A 17,930-nucleotide genomic window follows, 5' to 3' on the forward strand; every position below is an offset into this window, starting at 1 on the left:
AACGTCAGCTGCTGGTGTCTGAATGGCCAACAGCATGTATTACAGTGCATGGACCCTAAGGATCTCTGCGCTGCAATACACTTCAGCTGAATGTACGTCCGAGGACGTACAACTAGCTGAGGTTTGGACTGGTGTCAGCGGGTAACTCAGCAGGCCTGGTCACCAGACTTCTGCAACTGCGATTGTTGCACCCCTGGTAAGATGGTTTCCACTGGTTTTGGACCTGTAAAAGGCTCTCCCACCAGCATCTCTAGCACATGTTCCATATCCATGTGATTATATATCGTCAGTGTAGTCCAGTAATCTCTTACCATAGTCTAGGATGGGGGTTGTCCTCTATAAACTGAGAGGCGTCTTCGATCCCAACTTTTTCAATCAACGCTCGGCTGTCACGTAGTGAACGGATTTCAAAGTTTATGATGTAATCCTTGTTAGGATGCTCAGGATCCTGAAAAAAAGCTTGTTATGTTCGAATTCTGCCATTATGCACATGGCTGCTTTCAGTGTTTTCAGGGAAGTTTATATACAGTGACTACCTATGGATACTATGATACATATACAGTCATATGTAAAAGTTTGGGTACCCCTATTAATGTTAACCTTTTTTCTTTATAACAATTTTGGTTTTTGCAACAGCTATTTCAGTTTCATATATCTAATAACTGATGGACTCAGTTATATTTCTGGATTCAAATGAGGTTTATTGTACTAACAGAAAATGTGCAATCTGCATTTAAACAAAATTTGACCGGTGCAAAAGTATGGGCACCCTTATCATTTTCTTGATTTGAACACTCCTAACTACTTTTTACTGACGTCCTGAAGCACTAAATTGGTTTTGTAACCTCATTGAGCTTTGATCTTCATAGCCAGGTGTATCAAATCATGAGAAAAGGTATTTCAAGTGGCCACTTGCAAGTAGTTCTCCTATTTGATTCTCCTATGAAGAGTGGCATCATGGGCTCCTCAAAACAACTCTCAAATGATCTGAAAACAACATAGCTTTTCAGGGGAAGGATACAAAAAGTTGTCTCAGAGATTTAACCTGTCAGTTTCCACTGTGAGGAACATAATAAGGAAATGGAAGAACACAGGTACAGTTCTTGTTAAGCCCAGAAGTGGCAGGCCAAGAAAAATATTAGAAAGGCAGAGAAGAAGAATGGTGAGAACAGTCAAGGACAATCCACAGACCACTTCCAAAGACCTGCAGCATCATCTTGCTGCAGATGGTGTCACTGTGCATCGGTCAACAATACAGCGCACTTTGCACAAGGAGAAGCTGTATGGGAGAGTGATGCGAAAGAAGCCGTTTCTGCAAGCACGCCACAAACAGAGTCGCCTGAGGTATGCAAAAGCACATTTGGACAAGCCAGTTACATTTTGGAAGAAGGTCCTGTGGACTGATGAAACAAAGATTGAGTTGTTTGGTCATACAAAAAGGCGTTATGCATGCGCTGTATTGTTGACCGATGCACAGTGACACCATCTGCAGCAAGATGATGCTGCAGGTCTTTGGAGGTGGTCTGTGGATTGTCCTTGACTGTTCTCACCATTCTTCTTCTCTGCCTTTCTGATATTTTTCTTGGCCTGCCACTTCTGGGCTTAACAAGAACTGTACCTGTGTTCTTCCATTTCCTTACTATGTTCCTCACAGTGGAAACTGACAGGTTAAATCTCTGAGACAATTTTTTGTATCCTTCCCCTGAAAAGCTATGTTGAATAATCTTTGTTTTCAGATCATTTGAGAGTTGTTTTGAGGAGCCCATGATGCCACTCTTCATAGGAGAATCAAATAGGAGAACTACTTGCAAATGGCCACTTGAAATACCTTTTCTCATGATTTGATACACCAGGCTATGAAATTCAAAGCTCAATGAGGTTACAAAACCAATTTAGTGCTTCAGGAAGTCAGTAAAAAATAGTTGGGAGCGTTCAAATCAAGAAAATGATAAGGGTGCCCATACTTTTGCACCGGTCAAATTTTGTTTAAATGCAGATTGCACATTTTCTGTTAGTACAATAAACCTCATTTGAATCCAGAAATATAACTGAGCCCATCAGTTATTAGATATATGAAACTGAAATAGCTGTTGCAAAAACCAAAATTGTTATAAAGAAAAAAGGTTAACATTAATAGGGGTGCCCAAACTTTTACATATGACTGTATACTGCAGGCACACACGCAGCTTATAATGCAGGCATACAGTACACGCAGCACGTACCTTTAATAGTTCATCCAAAAGAACAGATTTTATCTCCAAATCTTCGAAATTACAAATATATCCTGAAGTCTGAATGGGTTCCTAAAATCAATAAAAATGACTTGATAAGAAGCACACGAAATATGTTATACAGCTCTACCCTCGATTACATACATCTACAGCTCTACCCTTGACCACATACATCGAAACCATTCGGGTAATATTCAAGAACTAGTCCGAATGTGGTCATGGGCTACGCAGTCAATACCGTAGGCACATGAATAGTTATGAATAATTTACCTCTGGATCCAAGTTCCTGAACACATACATCCTAGTCTTTTCCATCATGGCAAACAGGTCTGGGTTGTCACTTGCCCACTTCATGTCCCAGACATCTTTACGCTCGAACTTCAGCTGCTCACCGATGATCTGCTGGCCGGAATCGTCTGTGATCCGGGCCTCCAAGTCCAGAAACGTGAGGACTCCGGAAATATCTATAACAGCTAGGCGGCTGGAAAAGGGTGGATAGGACATTGTGACAGAAGGACACTGTATTGTAATAAAGGACAGTGTCACTGATAGCAAGTGAGTCCACCATAAAACCCCCACATCAACTGCAGCGCAGTAGTGATAGTCCAGGGGTTAGGGCACTGGTATTAGCCCAAATATGAAGAAGGTTCACATAAAAACAACCACTAGACAGCATACATGAACAATCGGCAGGTATCATACACCTGTCCTATTCTAATGATCGGCAGGTATCATACACCTGTCCTATTCTAATGATCGGCAGGTATCATACACCTGTCCTATTCTAATGATCGGAGGGTACCATACATCTGTCCTATTCTAATGATCGGAGGGTACCATACATCTGTCCTATTCTAATGATCGGAGGGTACCATACACCTGTCCTATTCTAATGATCGGCAGGTATCATACACCTGTCCTATTCTAATGATCGGCAGGTATCATACACCTGTCCTATTCTAATGATCGGAGGGTACCATACATCTGTCCTATTCTAATGATCGGCAGGTATAATACACCTGTCCTATTCTAATGATCGGAGGGTATCATACACCTGTCCTATTCTAATGATCGGAGGGTACCATACATCTGTCCTATTCTAATGATCGGAGGGTACCATACATCTGTCCTATTCTAATGATCGGCAGGTATCATACACCTGTCCTATTCTAATGATCGGAGGGTATCATACACCTGTCCTATTCTAATGATCGGAGGGTACCATACATCTGTCCTATTCTAATGATCGGCAGGTATCATACACCTGTCCTATTCTAATGATCGGAGGGTACCATACACCTGTCCTATTCTATTGATCGGAGGGTACTATACACCTGTCCTATTCTAATGATCGGAGGGTATCATACACCTGTCCTATTCTAATGATAGGAGGGTATCATACACCTGTCCTATTCTAATGATCGGCAGGTATCATACACCTGTCCTATTCTAACGATCGGAGGGTATCATACACCCGTCCTATTCTAATGATCGGAGGGTACCATACACCCGTCCTATTCTAATGATCGGAGGGTACCATACACCTGTCCTATTCTAATGATCGGAGGGTATCATACACCTGTCCTATTCTAATGATCGGAGGGTATCATACACCTGTCCTATTCTAATGATCGGAGGGTATCATACACCTGTCCTATTCTAATGATTGACAGGTATCATGCACCTGTCCTATTCTAATGATTGGAGGGTATCATACACCTCTCCTATTCTAATGATAGGAGGGTATCATACACTTGTCCTATTAAATAGGGAAGGTGCACAACTCATGCCGATCGGCTTAGCAGGTATCTGACAACTTTATCAGCTCCGCTTACCTTCCAATAATAATAATAAAACGTTCAAGTGAAATGCAAAACACTTTACATATGCTTCAAAACATAACTACGGCACTAGAGACTGAGAGCAAGGCTTGTAAAAACAGGCACTTTTGCAATTTACTGCATAATAAAAGATGCATCCGTTCTTAAAATAGTAACATAGTAACATAGTTATTAAGGTTGAAGGGAGACTTTAAGTCCATCTAGTTCAACCCATATCCTATCCTAACCTGCCCTAACATGTTGACCAGAGGAAGGCAAAAAAAAACCCATGTGGCAACAGTAAGCTTCACATTGGGGAAAAAAATTCCTTCCCGACTCCACATACGGCAATCAGTGACACTTTTGTTTTGTTTACAGCTTTTTACCACGGAGACCGACCACCGCTGCTGTCTAGCCAGTTTGTAAGCACTGTGCTGAAGGTGGCTGGGATTAAAAGGTTACCTCGCAATCCTGCGATCCTGCCCAGGCTTACAAGCTAAAGAGAAAACAGCTGCACACATTCTGATGTCTAGCAGCTGTGGTCGGTCCCCAAGGAAACAAGCTGTAAACAAAAGAAAATTTCCATACTATGCCAATCAAGAGCTATGAAACTTGAGTGCCATCCCCTACCGACACTGCAAAGCTTCCTATGGACAAGGGGTGAGGGGTGCACAACCTACACCCTAGAGCAGGGGTCTCAAACTCAATTTACCTGGGGGCCGCTGGAGGTAGACTCTGGGTGAGGCTGGGCCGCATCAGGTTTTCCACAAGAAAAGCTCTTACAAAAACATTCCAATGTTATCAAATGTCTTTATTTGTTCAGATTTTGTGTTAAAAAATAAAAATAAATTAACAAAATCATAAGAAAAAAAATCAATCAGTAATAAATAAAATGAAAATGATAATACAGCAGATACAGAAAACTGAAGAATCCACATATAGTTGCTGACTAGAGAAATGTAATTATTATTATTCAGATGTCTGTACTAACAGTTCTTTAACATTTAACTTTCTGAACATGAATGGAACATTGAACAAACTGTTTTGAACATGGCTTTTTCTGCCTACTTCTTGCTGCTAGAGATCTGGCAGCGCTGACTCTCGCAGAGCCGAGCCACATTTGAAGATGCTCATCAGTAAGTCTGGACCTGTACTTGGACTTATTGAAGTTCAAGGTAGAGAAGAGCTTTTCGCACAAGTGTGTGCTCCCAAAAAGACACATGGTCCGCTTGAGCATTTGGGAAAGCTCAGGGAAGCTGGGAGGCAATTCTCTCAAAAATTGCCCGAGCTTGTCTGCTTTTCCAGTCACCTCCCTGAACTTGGCTTTGAGTTCAGAGTTGCACTGCAGGTCAATGAGCTCCATTTGAAGCACAGGAGGGGCATCTTGCACATCAAAGGAGAAGGGGTCCGCAAAAATTTGAAATGTGGCTCTGTTCGTCTTGAAGTCTGCAAATCTGTGATCAAATTCCTCCTGTAGCTTCAAAGTGACATCCATACACTCCTCACCACTGGATGGTGTGCCTGCTTCCATGAGTGCCTTGCATGATGGGAAATGGCAACGGTTTGTCTGAGAAAGCTGGGCTTTCCATAGCATAAGTTTTGAAGAGAATGCTCTCACGTTGTCATAGGCAGCACTGACAAGTTGCCCCTGGCTAGTAACTTCTTGTTCAGTACATTAAGCTCATGTGTGATATCAACAAAAAAAGCTACATCCATGAGCCATTTTGGATCACTTAGCACAGGAACAGCAGCCCCATCTTTCTCCATGAAGGCTTTCACTTCCGCTCTCAACTCAAAAAATCTCTTCAATATGTTTCCCCTGCTGAGCCAACGTACCTCGGTGAAGTAGAGCACATCCCCATATTCTGACTCCATTTCCTCTAAAAAAAAAAAGCACGAAACTTTCTGTTGTTTAAGCCCCTGGATCTGATGTGGTTGATGCATTTCACAACGAAAAACATCACATTGTCAAACTTCAGGCATTTGCTGCAAAGGGCCTGCTGATGGATAATGCAGAGCAATGACCTCCTCCACACCTTCCTCTCCTAGTGCCACCAGTCCATTTTTCCTCCCTGTCATTGATGGCGTTCCATCAGTTGTTATTCCAACAAACCTCCTCCAAGGTAAGCCGGCATTCTCAATGGCATCACACAGCTGGTGAAATATCTCCTGAGCGGTGGTCTGGCCATGCATTGGAATCACTGTGAGCAACTCCTCTATGACTTCAAAATTGTCATCAACACCACGGCCATGGATTGCGAGCTGGGCAGTGTCGGTGATGCGGCTGAGTATACACTGAAACATTTTGCTTTCTCACACAGTTTATCATAAATGTCACTGGACAGGTCAGAAATGCGCTCTGCTGCGGTGTTGGCAGAAAGGCTGATGTTGCTAACCTGACCTTTCTTTTCTGGACAGACAATACTTGCAGCCTGTAATATGCACTTTTTTCAAAATTCACCTTCTTTGAATGGCTTTCCTGCTTTAGCAATCATCTCACTAACCACGTAGCTGGCTTCAACTGCTGCATCATTCTCTTTGGTTGCTTTCTGAAAGAAATCTTGTTGCCTCTGTAGATATCTTTTAAGATTAGCAACCCGGTTGGCTCTTTCATCTCCCTGGTATTTTGCAGACTCCTCAGCATGTCTAGTTATGTAATGATGATGTTTCACATTGTATTCTTTGCACTGCAACTTTCTCTGTGCAAAATAAGACCCGTCGGGATGTCCCTGTGCTCCACAAAGAAATATTGCACTTCCCACTATCCCTGAAATTGTCTGTGCTCATCTCCAACCTTTCTCTTCACTGCTGGCTTTGAAAGAGACATGTTTGGGGCTGTGTAATAGATAATTCCACTTGGTGTCACTGTTTCAGTGTTAGCCGATGCGTCTTTTCCACTTTTTTTTCTGTCCCGCTGAGCAATTTCCGCAGCCGCCTCCGCTTCTGAGCCCGGGGTAATGGCGCAAGTTCGCAATAAGGCCGGCTGATGTCCCACCTCCGAGAGCAATATACCACACCGCCCCACCGCTCGTTCTGAACCCAGCGCACCTGAGTCTGTGGCGCGGTCCAGTCCCTGCTCGGCTGCTCCTGCTGCATGTGTTGTGAGTGTGACTCATACGCCTTGCCTGCTGACAGCAGGCTGCTGTGACTGTCTAGCCATCATCATACTCACCTCCTCCTGCTGCAGCTCCGATGGTCCAGCGCCGACATCTTCTTCCTGTATGAGCGCGCGGTCACACGTCACGTGGTACCGCTCATTAAGCTCATGAATATGGGCGCCACGCCTATGAGAGTGGAGTGGCGTCCATATTCATGACCTTAATGAGTGGTACAACATGTGACTGGGATTTCACATTCGAGACTCGGCCGTGTTTCTCGCGTATGTGATCCCGGCCGAGGTGAGGGCCACAAACTATTGACCCGAGGGCCCATGAGGTGAGGGCCGCAAAATATTGTCCCGAGGGCGGCAGATGGCTCGCAGGCAGCGAGTTTGAGACTCCTGCCCTAGAGGCTACATCCGTCCTACTATGCCATTGTTTGCCCACTAACCACCTGGTCTCAAACATGCTCGATTGTCCGGTGTTCGCCCACATGTATTTTTCATTTCAGAGAAAAGTGGCGCGCAAGTCGGACTAGGGACGGTACAGAACTAATAGTGCTCTCTGAGATCCCTATACAAAGAGGCAGAATGGGGGTATTCATTAAAAAGAAGAGGAGGCAGCGAAGAGAGAACATGATCCAGGCCGTCACGCTCACCTGGAGTTGCAGTTCATGCTCATCTGGAACGCTCGACAGCTCATGCTGTACTTCTGTACTAGACCCATGTTCGGTAAGCTGTACCTGTGAACTGTCCCAGACTCGCGTGCCTACAATAGCGAATACTCTATTATAAAAGGAAGATAAAACCAGGACTTGGGAAACGACGGTAACCTTTTCATACCCAAAGGTCTGTTGAGTGTAGCAAAAAGTTTCCAAACCAGAAAATAAATTTTTCTCAACCAGTTCAATAAATCCTCCAATGTTGTTAACACTGTAAATATAGCTGGCTAGTTAGAGGGTACACTGACACATCTAGGCCCCAACCTGTAGGCAGAAAGGATTCCCTTCTCTCCTGTTTAAGATTTCAAAGTCTCAGACTGCATATAGGTGAAAATGTGACTGTATTGTGTGTCTCCCCAGATTTATAAAAGGGTCAAAAGGGTTACAACACAAATTGAAAAAAAAAAAGTTCTAGAGTAACGCAGGGATCTAAGCGATAAGTTTTCTCCTTGTAGAGAGTGACATGCCAGGTCTGGCATGCCAGTATGAGGAGACTTGAACGACTTGAATGCTCATCTGGGAGATTAAATATGCAAAATGTCGCTTCAGAGAAGAAGAGGACTAGATCTCCACGACATCAGAGTTCTAGTCCTCTTCCTCTCTGAAGAGACAATTTGCATATAGAGTAACGCAGTAGTTCAACCATATCAATACAAAACACACCAATTTCCAGTGTCATTTTCACCAATTTCAGCCTCTTTTCTCGCTCTTTTGCAATTTTGGTTTCTTCATTTTCTGTAGGCAGGCAATAATACCTCCCATGTCACCAGAATGACCCAGGAGGGAATTGCAGTCAGCTTCTGCAAACCCGCTTCTTCTATCAATCAGATCTGTATATCTATCGTCGTCACTTTCTGTAACTACTGTACATGGTCCATATGAAAAGTCTACACACACCTGTTAAAAAAGGCCACATTTTGTCACATAAGAAAAAAAAAAAAATCATACCAGGAAGAATAATTTCTTAACGTTTTCCCCCACTAATTTTGTCATATAAAAAACCATCAGGAAAAATCATTTCAGAACTTTTTCACCTTTAATTTTCACTACAATCTGTACAAATCTATTAATAAACGCAAATCTTTTGGAGTGGGAGAAAAAAATGTGGTTGCATAAATAAACCTAATCCTTTTTTGAGGTACCCTTTGAATGCTGTTATAAATTTAGCCTTTTTGGGAAACAGTAATCAGTACATCACATCTAGATTTGGTGATCTTTGCACACTCTTCCAGCATTAGCTCCAAATCTGCCATTTTGTGAGGACATGTCGTGTATAGCGCCCTCTTCAGGTCACCCATAGATTTTGTATTGGATTTAGGTCTGGGTTTTGGATGGAGCATTCCAAAACTTTGATCTCCTTCTAGAGAAGCTATTCTTTGTTGATTTGAAGGCATGTATAGGGTCATTGTAGTGCCGAAATTCCATTTCAGCTTTTTAGCAGAGGCCTGAAGGTTTTGTTGCTAAATTAACTGACATTTAAAACACATAATAATTCCCTCCCCACCTTAATTAAAGCTCCAGACACAATTGTCGAAAAACAACCCCAAAGCATCTTCTTCTTCCGGATCTGCTCAGTGGATGATTTCAAAAACTCCCCTCTCCCGCCCTCTGACCACAACCTTCTTTCATTCTCTATCAAGAACTGCCATCCCGCCCAGGTCACCACGACTTTCCATACTTATAGAAACATACAGGCCATTAACACCCAGAAACTTATAAAGAACTTGCAGTCATCACTGGCCCCTATCTCCTCCCTCTCATGTCCTGATTCTGCACTGAAGCATTACAATGAAACACTGCAAAGTGCCCTGCATGAAACTGCACCTCCTATACATAGAACAACTAGGCACAGACGGCGACGACCCTGGCACATGGTGAAAACACGTTTTCTGCAGCGGTGCTCCAGGAGCGCCGAACGTCTGTGGAGAAAATCCAATCTACCCGAAGATTTCATCCATTATAAGTTTATGCTTAAGACATACAACACTGCTCTTCACCTCTCCAAGAAAATCTATTTCAACACCCTCATCACATCACTATCCAATAACCCAAAAGTCTCTTTGACACTTTTCATTCCCTACTCAACTCAAGAGTGCAGGTGTCAACCACAGATCTCAATGCTGATGATCTGGCCAATTATTTAAAAAAAAAAATTGACCATATCCGACAGAAAATTATCTCCCAATAAGCTCATGCCATGCACTGTCCTCCCTCCCCCACTGCACCTAGCTCAATCTCTGACTTTGAATCAGTCACAGAAGAAAAAGTAATCAGACTCCTTTCATCTTCCCACCCTATCACTTGCTCCAGTGACCCCATTCCGTCACATCTCCTCCAGTCCCTTTCCCCTGCTGTCACCACTCACCTAACAAAAATATACAACCTCTCTCTTCCGGTATCTTTCCCTCCTCATTTAAGCATGCCATCATACAGTCATTACTTAAAAAAACCATCCCTCGACCAAAACTGTGCCGCTAACTATAGACCTGTCTCTAATCTTCTCTTCATCTCTAAACTCCTGGAAGGCCTGGTCAACACTCGTCTTATCCGGCATCTCTCAGATAACTCTCTTCTCGACCCTCTCCAATCCGGTTTCCGCTCTTTACACTCTACTGAAACTGCCCTCACGAAAGTCTCTAATGATCTACTAACAGCTAAATCTAAATGGGCAGTACTCCATGCTAATTCTCTTGGACTTCTCTGCAGCATTCGACACTGTGGATCATGCGCTCCTCCTCACTATGCTCCGCTCCATCAGCCTCAAGGACACCATTCTCTCCTGGTTCTTCTCCTATCTCTCTGACAGCTCCTTCACTGTATCTTTTGCCGGTTCCTCCTCCTCTCATCTCCCCCCCCTTACTGTTGGGGTTCCTCAAGGATCGGTTCTAGGCCCCCTCCTCTTCTCTTTGTATACTGCCCCTATTGGACAAACAATCAGTAGATTTGGTTTCCAGTACCATCTCTATGCTGATGACACCCAATTATACACCTCTTCTCCTGATATCACACCTGCCTTTTTAGAAAATAGAATTAGACTTACCGGTAATTCGGTTTCTAGGAACCTTCCACGACAGTCACCTTGGAGGGTGTCTCTCCACCCTAATGGGGGACAGGAAACACAAAGAGGTTAAATAACTCTCCCCTTCCTGCTACTGCCAGTGTTTTTTCTGCACATACTAGCATGAAATAGTTACCGCCAAAAGTGCAGGCATCACCCAACAAAGATATTTAGAAAGGAAGGGAAATTAGTGCTGTCGTTGAAGGTTCCTAGAAATTGAATAACCGGTAAGTCTAATTCTATTTTCTCCAGTCACCTTCCACGACAGTCACCTTGGAGTTATTCCAACATTAATTTTTTAGGGAGGGACCACGGCTTGCAGAACGCGTCTGCCAAATGTTAGATCCCTATCAAAATTTAATCTGTAGTGTCTGGTAAAGGTGTGCACAGAGGACCAGGTGGCGGCTCTGCATATCTGCTCCGATGACGTGTTCCCTCTCGCTGCCTATGACGTAGCGACTGATCGAGTGGAGTGGGCCTTTAGAGACTCGGGAGGAGAGAGATCTCTTGACGAATATGAAAGGCAGATGGTCTGTTTGATCCAGTTTGTTATTGTGTTTTTTGCTGCCTTCTTTCCCTTATTCCGCCATGAATATTGGATAAACAGGTTTTGGTCAATTCTCCAATCCTTGGTTAGTTCAAAGTAATGGAGAACCACTCTGCGGACATCCAGAGTGTGGAATCTTTCTTCCTTCGTATTGGAAGGATTTGGGCAAAATGAGGGCAACAAGATATCCTGACCCCTATGAAAGTCTGAAACCACCTTGGGCATCAAGGAGGGGTCTAGACGCAGTACTATACTGTCCGAGTTGAGCAAGAGGTATGGCTCTTGTACCAATAGGGCTTGCAGTTCTCCTACTCATCTAGCTATGGTGATCGCTACGAGAAAGACTGTCTTAAATGTAAGGATTCTTAATGAAATTTCAAGCAGGGGCTCAAATGGGGCCTGTGTTAGGCTGGTTTCACATTACCGTTGAAACAACGCTGCGCACTGCGTCGGTAAGCCCCGGCTCGATCCGGCTCCCTGCCCGCCCCATCCGGGATCACCGCCTACTTTCGCATTTGCAAGCATGCGATCGGCGCACCCTATCTTTAGCATAGGGTGCGCAGATCATGCGCTGCCAGTGTGAAAGTAGCGTGCTGCACACTTTTGACGGTGCGCCGTGCGCGCCGAAATGCAGCATGTTGCATTTTGGCGCGCACGGCACACCGTCAAAAGTGCGCAGCATGCTACTTTCACACTGGCAGCGCATGATCTGCGCACCCTATGCTAAAGATAGGGTGCGCCGATCGCATGCGTGCAAATGCGAAAGTAGGCGGTGATCCCGGATGGGGCGGGCAGGGAGCCGGATCGGGGCGGGGCTTACCGACGCAGTGCGCAGCGTTGTTTCGACGCTAATGTGAAACCAGCCTTAGGCTTCTTTCACACATCCGGCTCTGTGTCTCCGGTGCCGTGCGGCGAAAAGCTGTAAGGGCGGATCCGGGATGTCCCCGAGACACCGGATGCCTGTGTGGCCAGATATGGTGGCGCCCACATTTAAAAGAGCAGCGCGAGACTCAAAGTCTCCGTGCATGCGCTGTGAGAAAAACCGGTCCGGCGCTGTCAAAAAACGTTGCAGCGAACGTTTCTTGCAGACGCCGGACGGCTACTTCTTGCCGTATCCGGCAAAAACCGGATGCGCCGCATACCCATCCGGCACGGTGCGGCGACAGTACAACTCTATGGGACAAAACCGTATCCGGTGCCGGATCCGGTTGTTCCAAATTTCGCCGCATCGTGCTGGATTCAAAAATCTGGATGTGTGAAAGCAGCCTTAAGACTTTTGAGCAATATATTAAGATCCCAGGGGGAACCCGACAAGGGAGTGTAGGCCGTATTCTGCAAGCAGCGGTCATAAATCGCTTGACCCAACGGTGTCTGGCTAGGTCCTGGTCAAAAAAGGAACTGAGTGCAGACACCTGTACCCTCAGAGTGTTTGGAGTAAGTCCTAGCTCTAATCCCTTTTGTAGGAAATCTAGGACCTGAGCAATATTGGAATAGAAGGGATCATGGACATCAGAAAGACACCAGGAAGAGAACTTCTTCCATACTTTGCCTTATATGGCATTGGTTACTGGTTTCTTGCATTTTTTACCCCATCCGACATACCCTTGGCCTTCAGGATGTTGGCCTCAATAACCAAGCCGCCAGATTCAGTTTGTTAGGGTTCGGGTACAGATGGGGACCCTGATAAAGGAGGTAGTTTTTTTCAGGTAGGAGCAAGGGACCTTCCTGGGCCATGTCAAACAGGGCGCTGTACCAGCTTCGCCCTGGCCACATTGGAGCAACCAGGATTGTCGTGACCTTGTCCAAACGGATCTTTTGAAGCGTCCTTGCCAGCATAGGTATCGGTGGGAAGGCATAAGCTAGCCGGAGGACCCATGGATGGGCGAAAGCATCTGTTCACTGGGCTCCGTACGTGGGACTGAGGGAGAAATATGTTGCTGTTTTTGCATTTTGAGCATTCGCAAATAGGTTGACTTCTGGATCCCCCCATCTCACGGTCAGAGATTGGAAGACCGCATGGTTCAGACACCACTCTCCCGGATGGACGTCCTTCCTGCTGAGGAAGTCCGCCTGGATGTTGTCCGACCCTTTCAGGTGTACCGCTGAGATGGACTATAGGTGCTTTTCTGCCCAGAGAAAAATTCTTGCTGCCACTGTCTTCAGAATGGCATACTTCGTTCCCCCCTCTGGTGTCTGAGGTAGGCTACCGTGGTTATGTTGTCGGAATAGATCCGAACGTAATGGTTCTGGATAAGGGATTAAGCGGCTTTTAGTGCTTCCTCCACTGCCTTCAGTTCCCTTAGATTCGAAGATCTGGCTCTTATGTTCTGGGACCATCGTCCCTGGAAATAAGACTCCTCCACAACGGCTCCCCAACCTCTCAGGCTGGCATTGGTACAAAGTATTTTCAGGGGAAGCTGGTCCCAGCTTACTCCCCGCCTGAAGTTTCGCCTTCAACTCAGCCACCACAAGAGGGCCGATTTCATGTGTCCTGGAAGTGGAATTCTTCTTGACAGATTGTTCCGATACTTTTTTGAGTTTACCAGGACGTTTGACTGGAGGATTCGCGTATGTGCCTGAACTCAGGACACCGCCTGAATACACAATGTCAGGGACCCCAGGATAGACATGGCGTCCCTCAGAGTCGGTGCCCTTTGTTCTCTGAATTGGATGATTTTGTGACAAAGGTCCAATTGACGATCCTTGGGAAGAAAGGATGTCCTTTTTTCTGAGTCTAAGAGAATCCCCAGGAATTTTTTCTTTGGCGAAGGGTGAAGGTCCGACTTCTGAAGATTTGGAATCCAACCTAGGGATTCGAGGATCTGCAGAGTTTTCAACACGTCCTGGTTTAGTCGCGGTATCGATGGAGTGATAATGAGGTCGTCTAAATATGGAACAATACATATTCCCTGAAGATGGATGAAAATGACTGCTTCCCTCATAATTTTCGTAAACACCCTTGGTGCTGGAGATACGCCAAACAGGAGGGCATTGAACTGGAGACAGCTGATCCCCCAGTCGTGGGAGACCGCGAACCTCAGGAACTTTCTGTGATCTGGATGGATTGGGACGTGGTAATAAGCGTCCCTCAGGTCTATCATAGCCATCAGCCAGCCTTGCCCAATAAGAGGGATCGCCAATTTTACAGACTCCATCTTGAACCTCCGGTATTTGATAAACAGATTCACGGGTTTCAAGTTTATGATAAGCCTGTATTTTCCGGATGGCTTCCTCACAAGGAATAGGCGGGAATAATGTCCTCTGCCTATTTCCTGCTGAGGTACGTATGAGAATACTTCTTCCCGTAACAGATCCTGTAGTTGAAGAAGTAGGATTTTTTGGAGATTTGGGGACTGTGAAGGGGTAATTCTTAGACAGTGGGGGGGGGGGGGGGGTTGTTCAAACTCCATTTTCAGCCCAAATTGTATGATGTGAAGGATCCACTGGTTCGAGGTCGTGGACTGCCATCGGGCGAAGAACTGATTGAGTTGACCCCCCACCGGAGAGGTACTGTTTGTCCGGGGGTTGCTGTTGCTGAGGGCCGAGGATGTTCTTCCCTCTACCCCCCTTGGAGTAGCTCCACCGTTCCGTCTTGCCCTTCCCTCTGAACTCCTTCTGGGAGGACTGCTCTTGTGGGGGACGAAAAAACCGTCTCCTGGTGATTTTCCGTTTGGGTAGCGATTTCTTTTTATCCGAGGCTTTCTCGAGGATGTCGTCCAAGACTGGCCCGAACACATGGTGCCCCTGGAAGGGGATGGCACAGAGCTTCGACTTAGAGGTGATGTCACCTCCCCACGACTTCAGCAAGAGGGCCCTTCTAGCCGAATTAGAGAGGACCAAGGACCTTGCTGCTACCCGCACCATCTCTCCCGAGGCATCGGCTAAAAAGCCCGTTGCTTTTTGGAGAAGGGGAAGGGAAGCTAAGATTTCTTCTCTGGGAGTACCCTGAGAGAGGTGTTCCTCTAACGTACGAAGCCAGAGAAATAAAGCTCTGGCGACGCAAGTAGAGGCTATATTTGCTTTGAGCAAATTTGTGGATGCTTCGGAGGATTTTTTAAGGTGACTTTCTATTTTACGATCCATAGGATCTTTCAATAGAGAAGAGTCCTCGAAAGGGAGGGACGTCTTCTTAGTTACTTTAGAGACCTGGACATCTATCTTAGGGATATCCCAAAGAGAGTTGTCACCCTCAAGAGGAAAGCGATTCTTGAGTTCCGAGGGTACACTAAGTCCTTTCTCAGGGGACGACCGGAAACCCTTTCCTACCTCTGGGTTTCAGCCCCCCAAACACTTAATCCTGAACTGAGAGCTTCACCTTCTCCTCCTCCTCCTCACCATGGAGACCAGCTCTTCCATATCCTCAGAAGAGAAGTAGTATTTTTTTAGTATCGGGTTTGGGGGTGGATGTGGAGCCCTCATTTTCCCAAATGTCTTCAGACCCTGAGGTACGGACTTCTCTCGAATCTAAATCGGTCTCCGTAGGTGCTATTTTCCTCTTTTTTTGGAGAGGGGCCTGGGGCACCGAGGACTGGGCAAATGCTGCCATGAAGGTTTGTACCTCCTGCTTAATGAGTGTTTTGATACTGTCAAACAGGGAGGGCTGTTCAGTACGTAGGATGTCCTGCATACAAGGTTGGCATAGCTTCTTTTTGTAATCAGAGGGAAGCCTGGCACCACAGATACCACACTTGCGGCTGGGTTTATTTCTTGGGACAGAGATCTTTTCTTCCTGCAAGGAGAGAGAAGGCTTACTCAATGACCCGTGCCACCAAAGTTTGGACAGTTAGGGGACCGGCCCTGCTACTCACGGTAGGAGGGGGAATGCTGGGCTCCGCAGATGTAGCTGTCGAGGATTTGTCGCCGTCCATTGTTAGCACCAGTCACCATACAGACACACTATGCTTACCTGGAGCCTGTGGCCCGATTAGGCTACTTTCACAATAGCGTCGTGCGACGCACGTCGCAATGCGTCGTTTTGAAGAAAAAAACGCATCCTGCAAAGTTGCAGGATGCGTTTTTTCTCCATAGACTAACATTAGCGACGCATTGCCACAAGTCGCATCCGTCGTGCGACGGATGCGTCGTGTTTTGGCGGCCGCGACGCACAAAAAGTTACATGTAACTTTTTTTGTGCGTCGTCTCCGCCATTTTCGACCGCGCATGCGCGGCCGAAACTCCGCCCCCTCCTCCCTGGACATGACAATGGGGCAGCGGATGCGATGAAAAACTGCATCCGCTGCCCCCGTTGTGCACGCCTTTCACAGCGTGCGATGGTACGTCGCCCCGACGCAGGGCGACGGCCGTCGCACGACGCTAATGTGAAAGTAGCCTCATATGGGCGCTGTAGCATTCAATGTTTCTGAGCCCCTCCTTCCTCCTGGTCCATTGGGAGGAACCTCTGGTACGACCCCGGCCGCCATAGTGTCCACCGGGCGCCCGGTGCGTGCACTCCACCCTGGAACGCCGGAGGACGCGAACCGGAAGTGTGCCGACGTCACTTCCGGTCGGAAGCTACGTCACCTCCAGTGCGCGCGGGCCTGGCGTCAGCAGCGCGAAAGGAAGGAGGAAGCCATGGAGCTACCAGAGGACCCCGGCTGCACCATACCACCCGCTTTACCCCAGAGGGCGCAGGAGGGCGGGAGAAGTCCAGAGTCGCATCCTCAGGTGGAGATGGGAGCAGCCATGTGGAGGAGGAGAGGCGAACCCCCCAACCTTAGCTGCCCGGCATGTGAGTTTCTAGGAGCTCTGCTCGCCGGCCGCGGCAGCCCCTTGATACCTCTTCATGCCCACTGGGGGACAGGAAAAACACTGGCGGTAGCAGGAAGGGGAGGGTTATTTAACCTCTTTGTGTTTTCTGTCCCCCCATTAGGGCGGGGAGACATCCTCAAAGGTGACTGTCGTGGAAGGTGACTGGAGAAAACACCAGTGATTGTCTTACCACTGTCTCTAACATCATGTCCTCCCTCTATCTGAAAGTGAACCTGTCAAAAACTGAGCTCCTCGTGTTTCCTCTCTCTACTAATCTACCTATGCCCAACATTGTCATTTCCGTGTGTGGTTCCACCATTACTCCCCGCCACATGCCCGCTGTCTTGGGGTGATACTTGATTCAGAGCTTTCATTCAACCCAAGATCCGATCACTGGCTCGCTCTTGTTATCTGCGCCTCAAAAACATTTCTAGAATTCAACCTTTTCTTACTTTCAACTCTGCAAAAACTGTTTCCTTTATTCATTCTCGTCTGGACTATTGCAACACTCTACTAATCGGTCTCCCTCTTACCAAACTCAACCCTCTCCAGTCTCTCCTGAATGCTGCAGCCAGAATCATATTCCTCACCAATCATTATACCGATGCCTCTACCTTGTGCCAGTCATTACACTGGTTACCCATCCAGTACAAACTTATTACCCTCACCCACAAAGCACTCCATAGCTAAGCACCACCCTACATCTC

At 46.4% G+C, this 17,930-nt stretch overlaps 1 protein-coding gene across 1 annotated transcript in view; it reads right to left on the reverse strand.

The window, feature by feature from the left end:
* The window catches only part of WDR35 (WD repeat domain 35), a 117,708-nt gene that overhangs the window by 43,419 nt on the left and 56,359 nt on the right, over positions 1-17,930 (reverse strand). Inside the window, exons 17-20 of the mRNA XM_073568283.1 lie at positions 7,808-7,917; positions 2,502-2,712; positions 2,223-2,303; positions 312-448 (exon numbers count right to left, since the gene is read on the reverse strand). Coding sequence (XP_073424384.1) covers positions 312-448; positions 2,223-2,303; positions 2,502-2,712; positions 7,808-7,917 — 539 coding nt within the window. The remainder of the gene's footprint in view (positions 1-311; positions 449-2,222; positions 2,304-2,501; positions 2,713-7,807; positions 7,918-17,930) is intronic.

This window comes from Dendrobates tinctorius, unplaced genomic scaffold, assembly GCF_039654945.1.
Source record: "Dendrobates tinctorius isolate UK_male_01 unplaced genomic scaffold, ASM3965494v1 ptg000021l, whole genome shotgun sequence".
Lineage (NCBI taxonomy): Eukaryota > Metazoa > Chordata > Amphibia > Anura > Dendrobatidae > Dendrobates > Dendrobates tinctorius.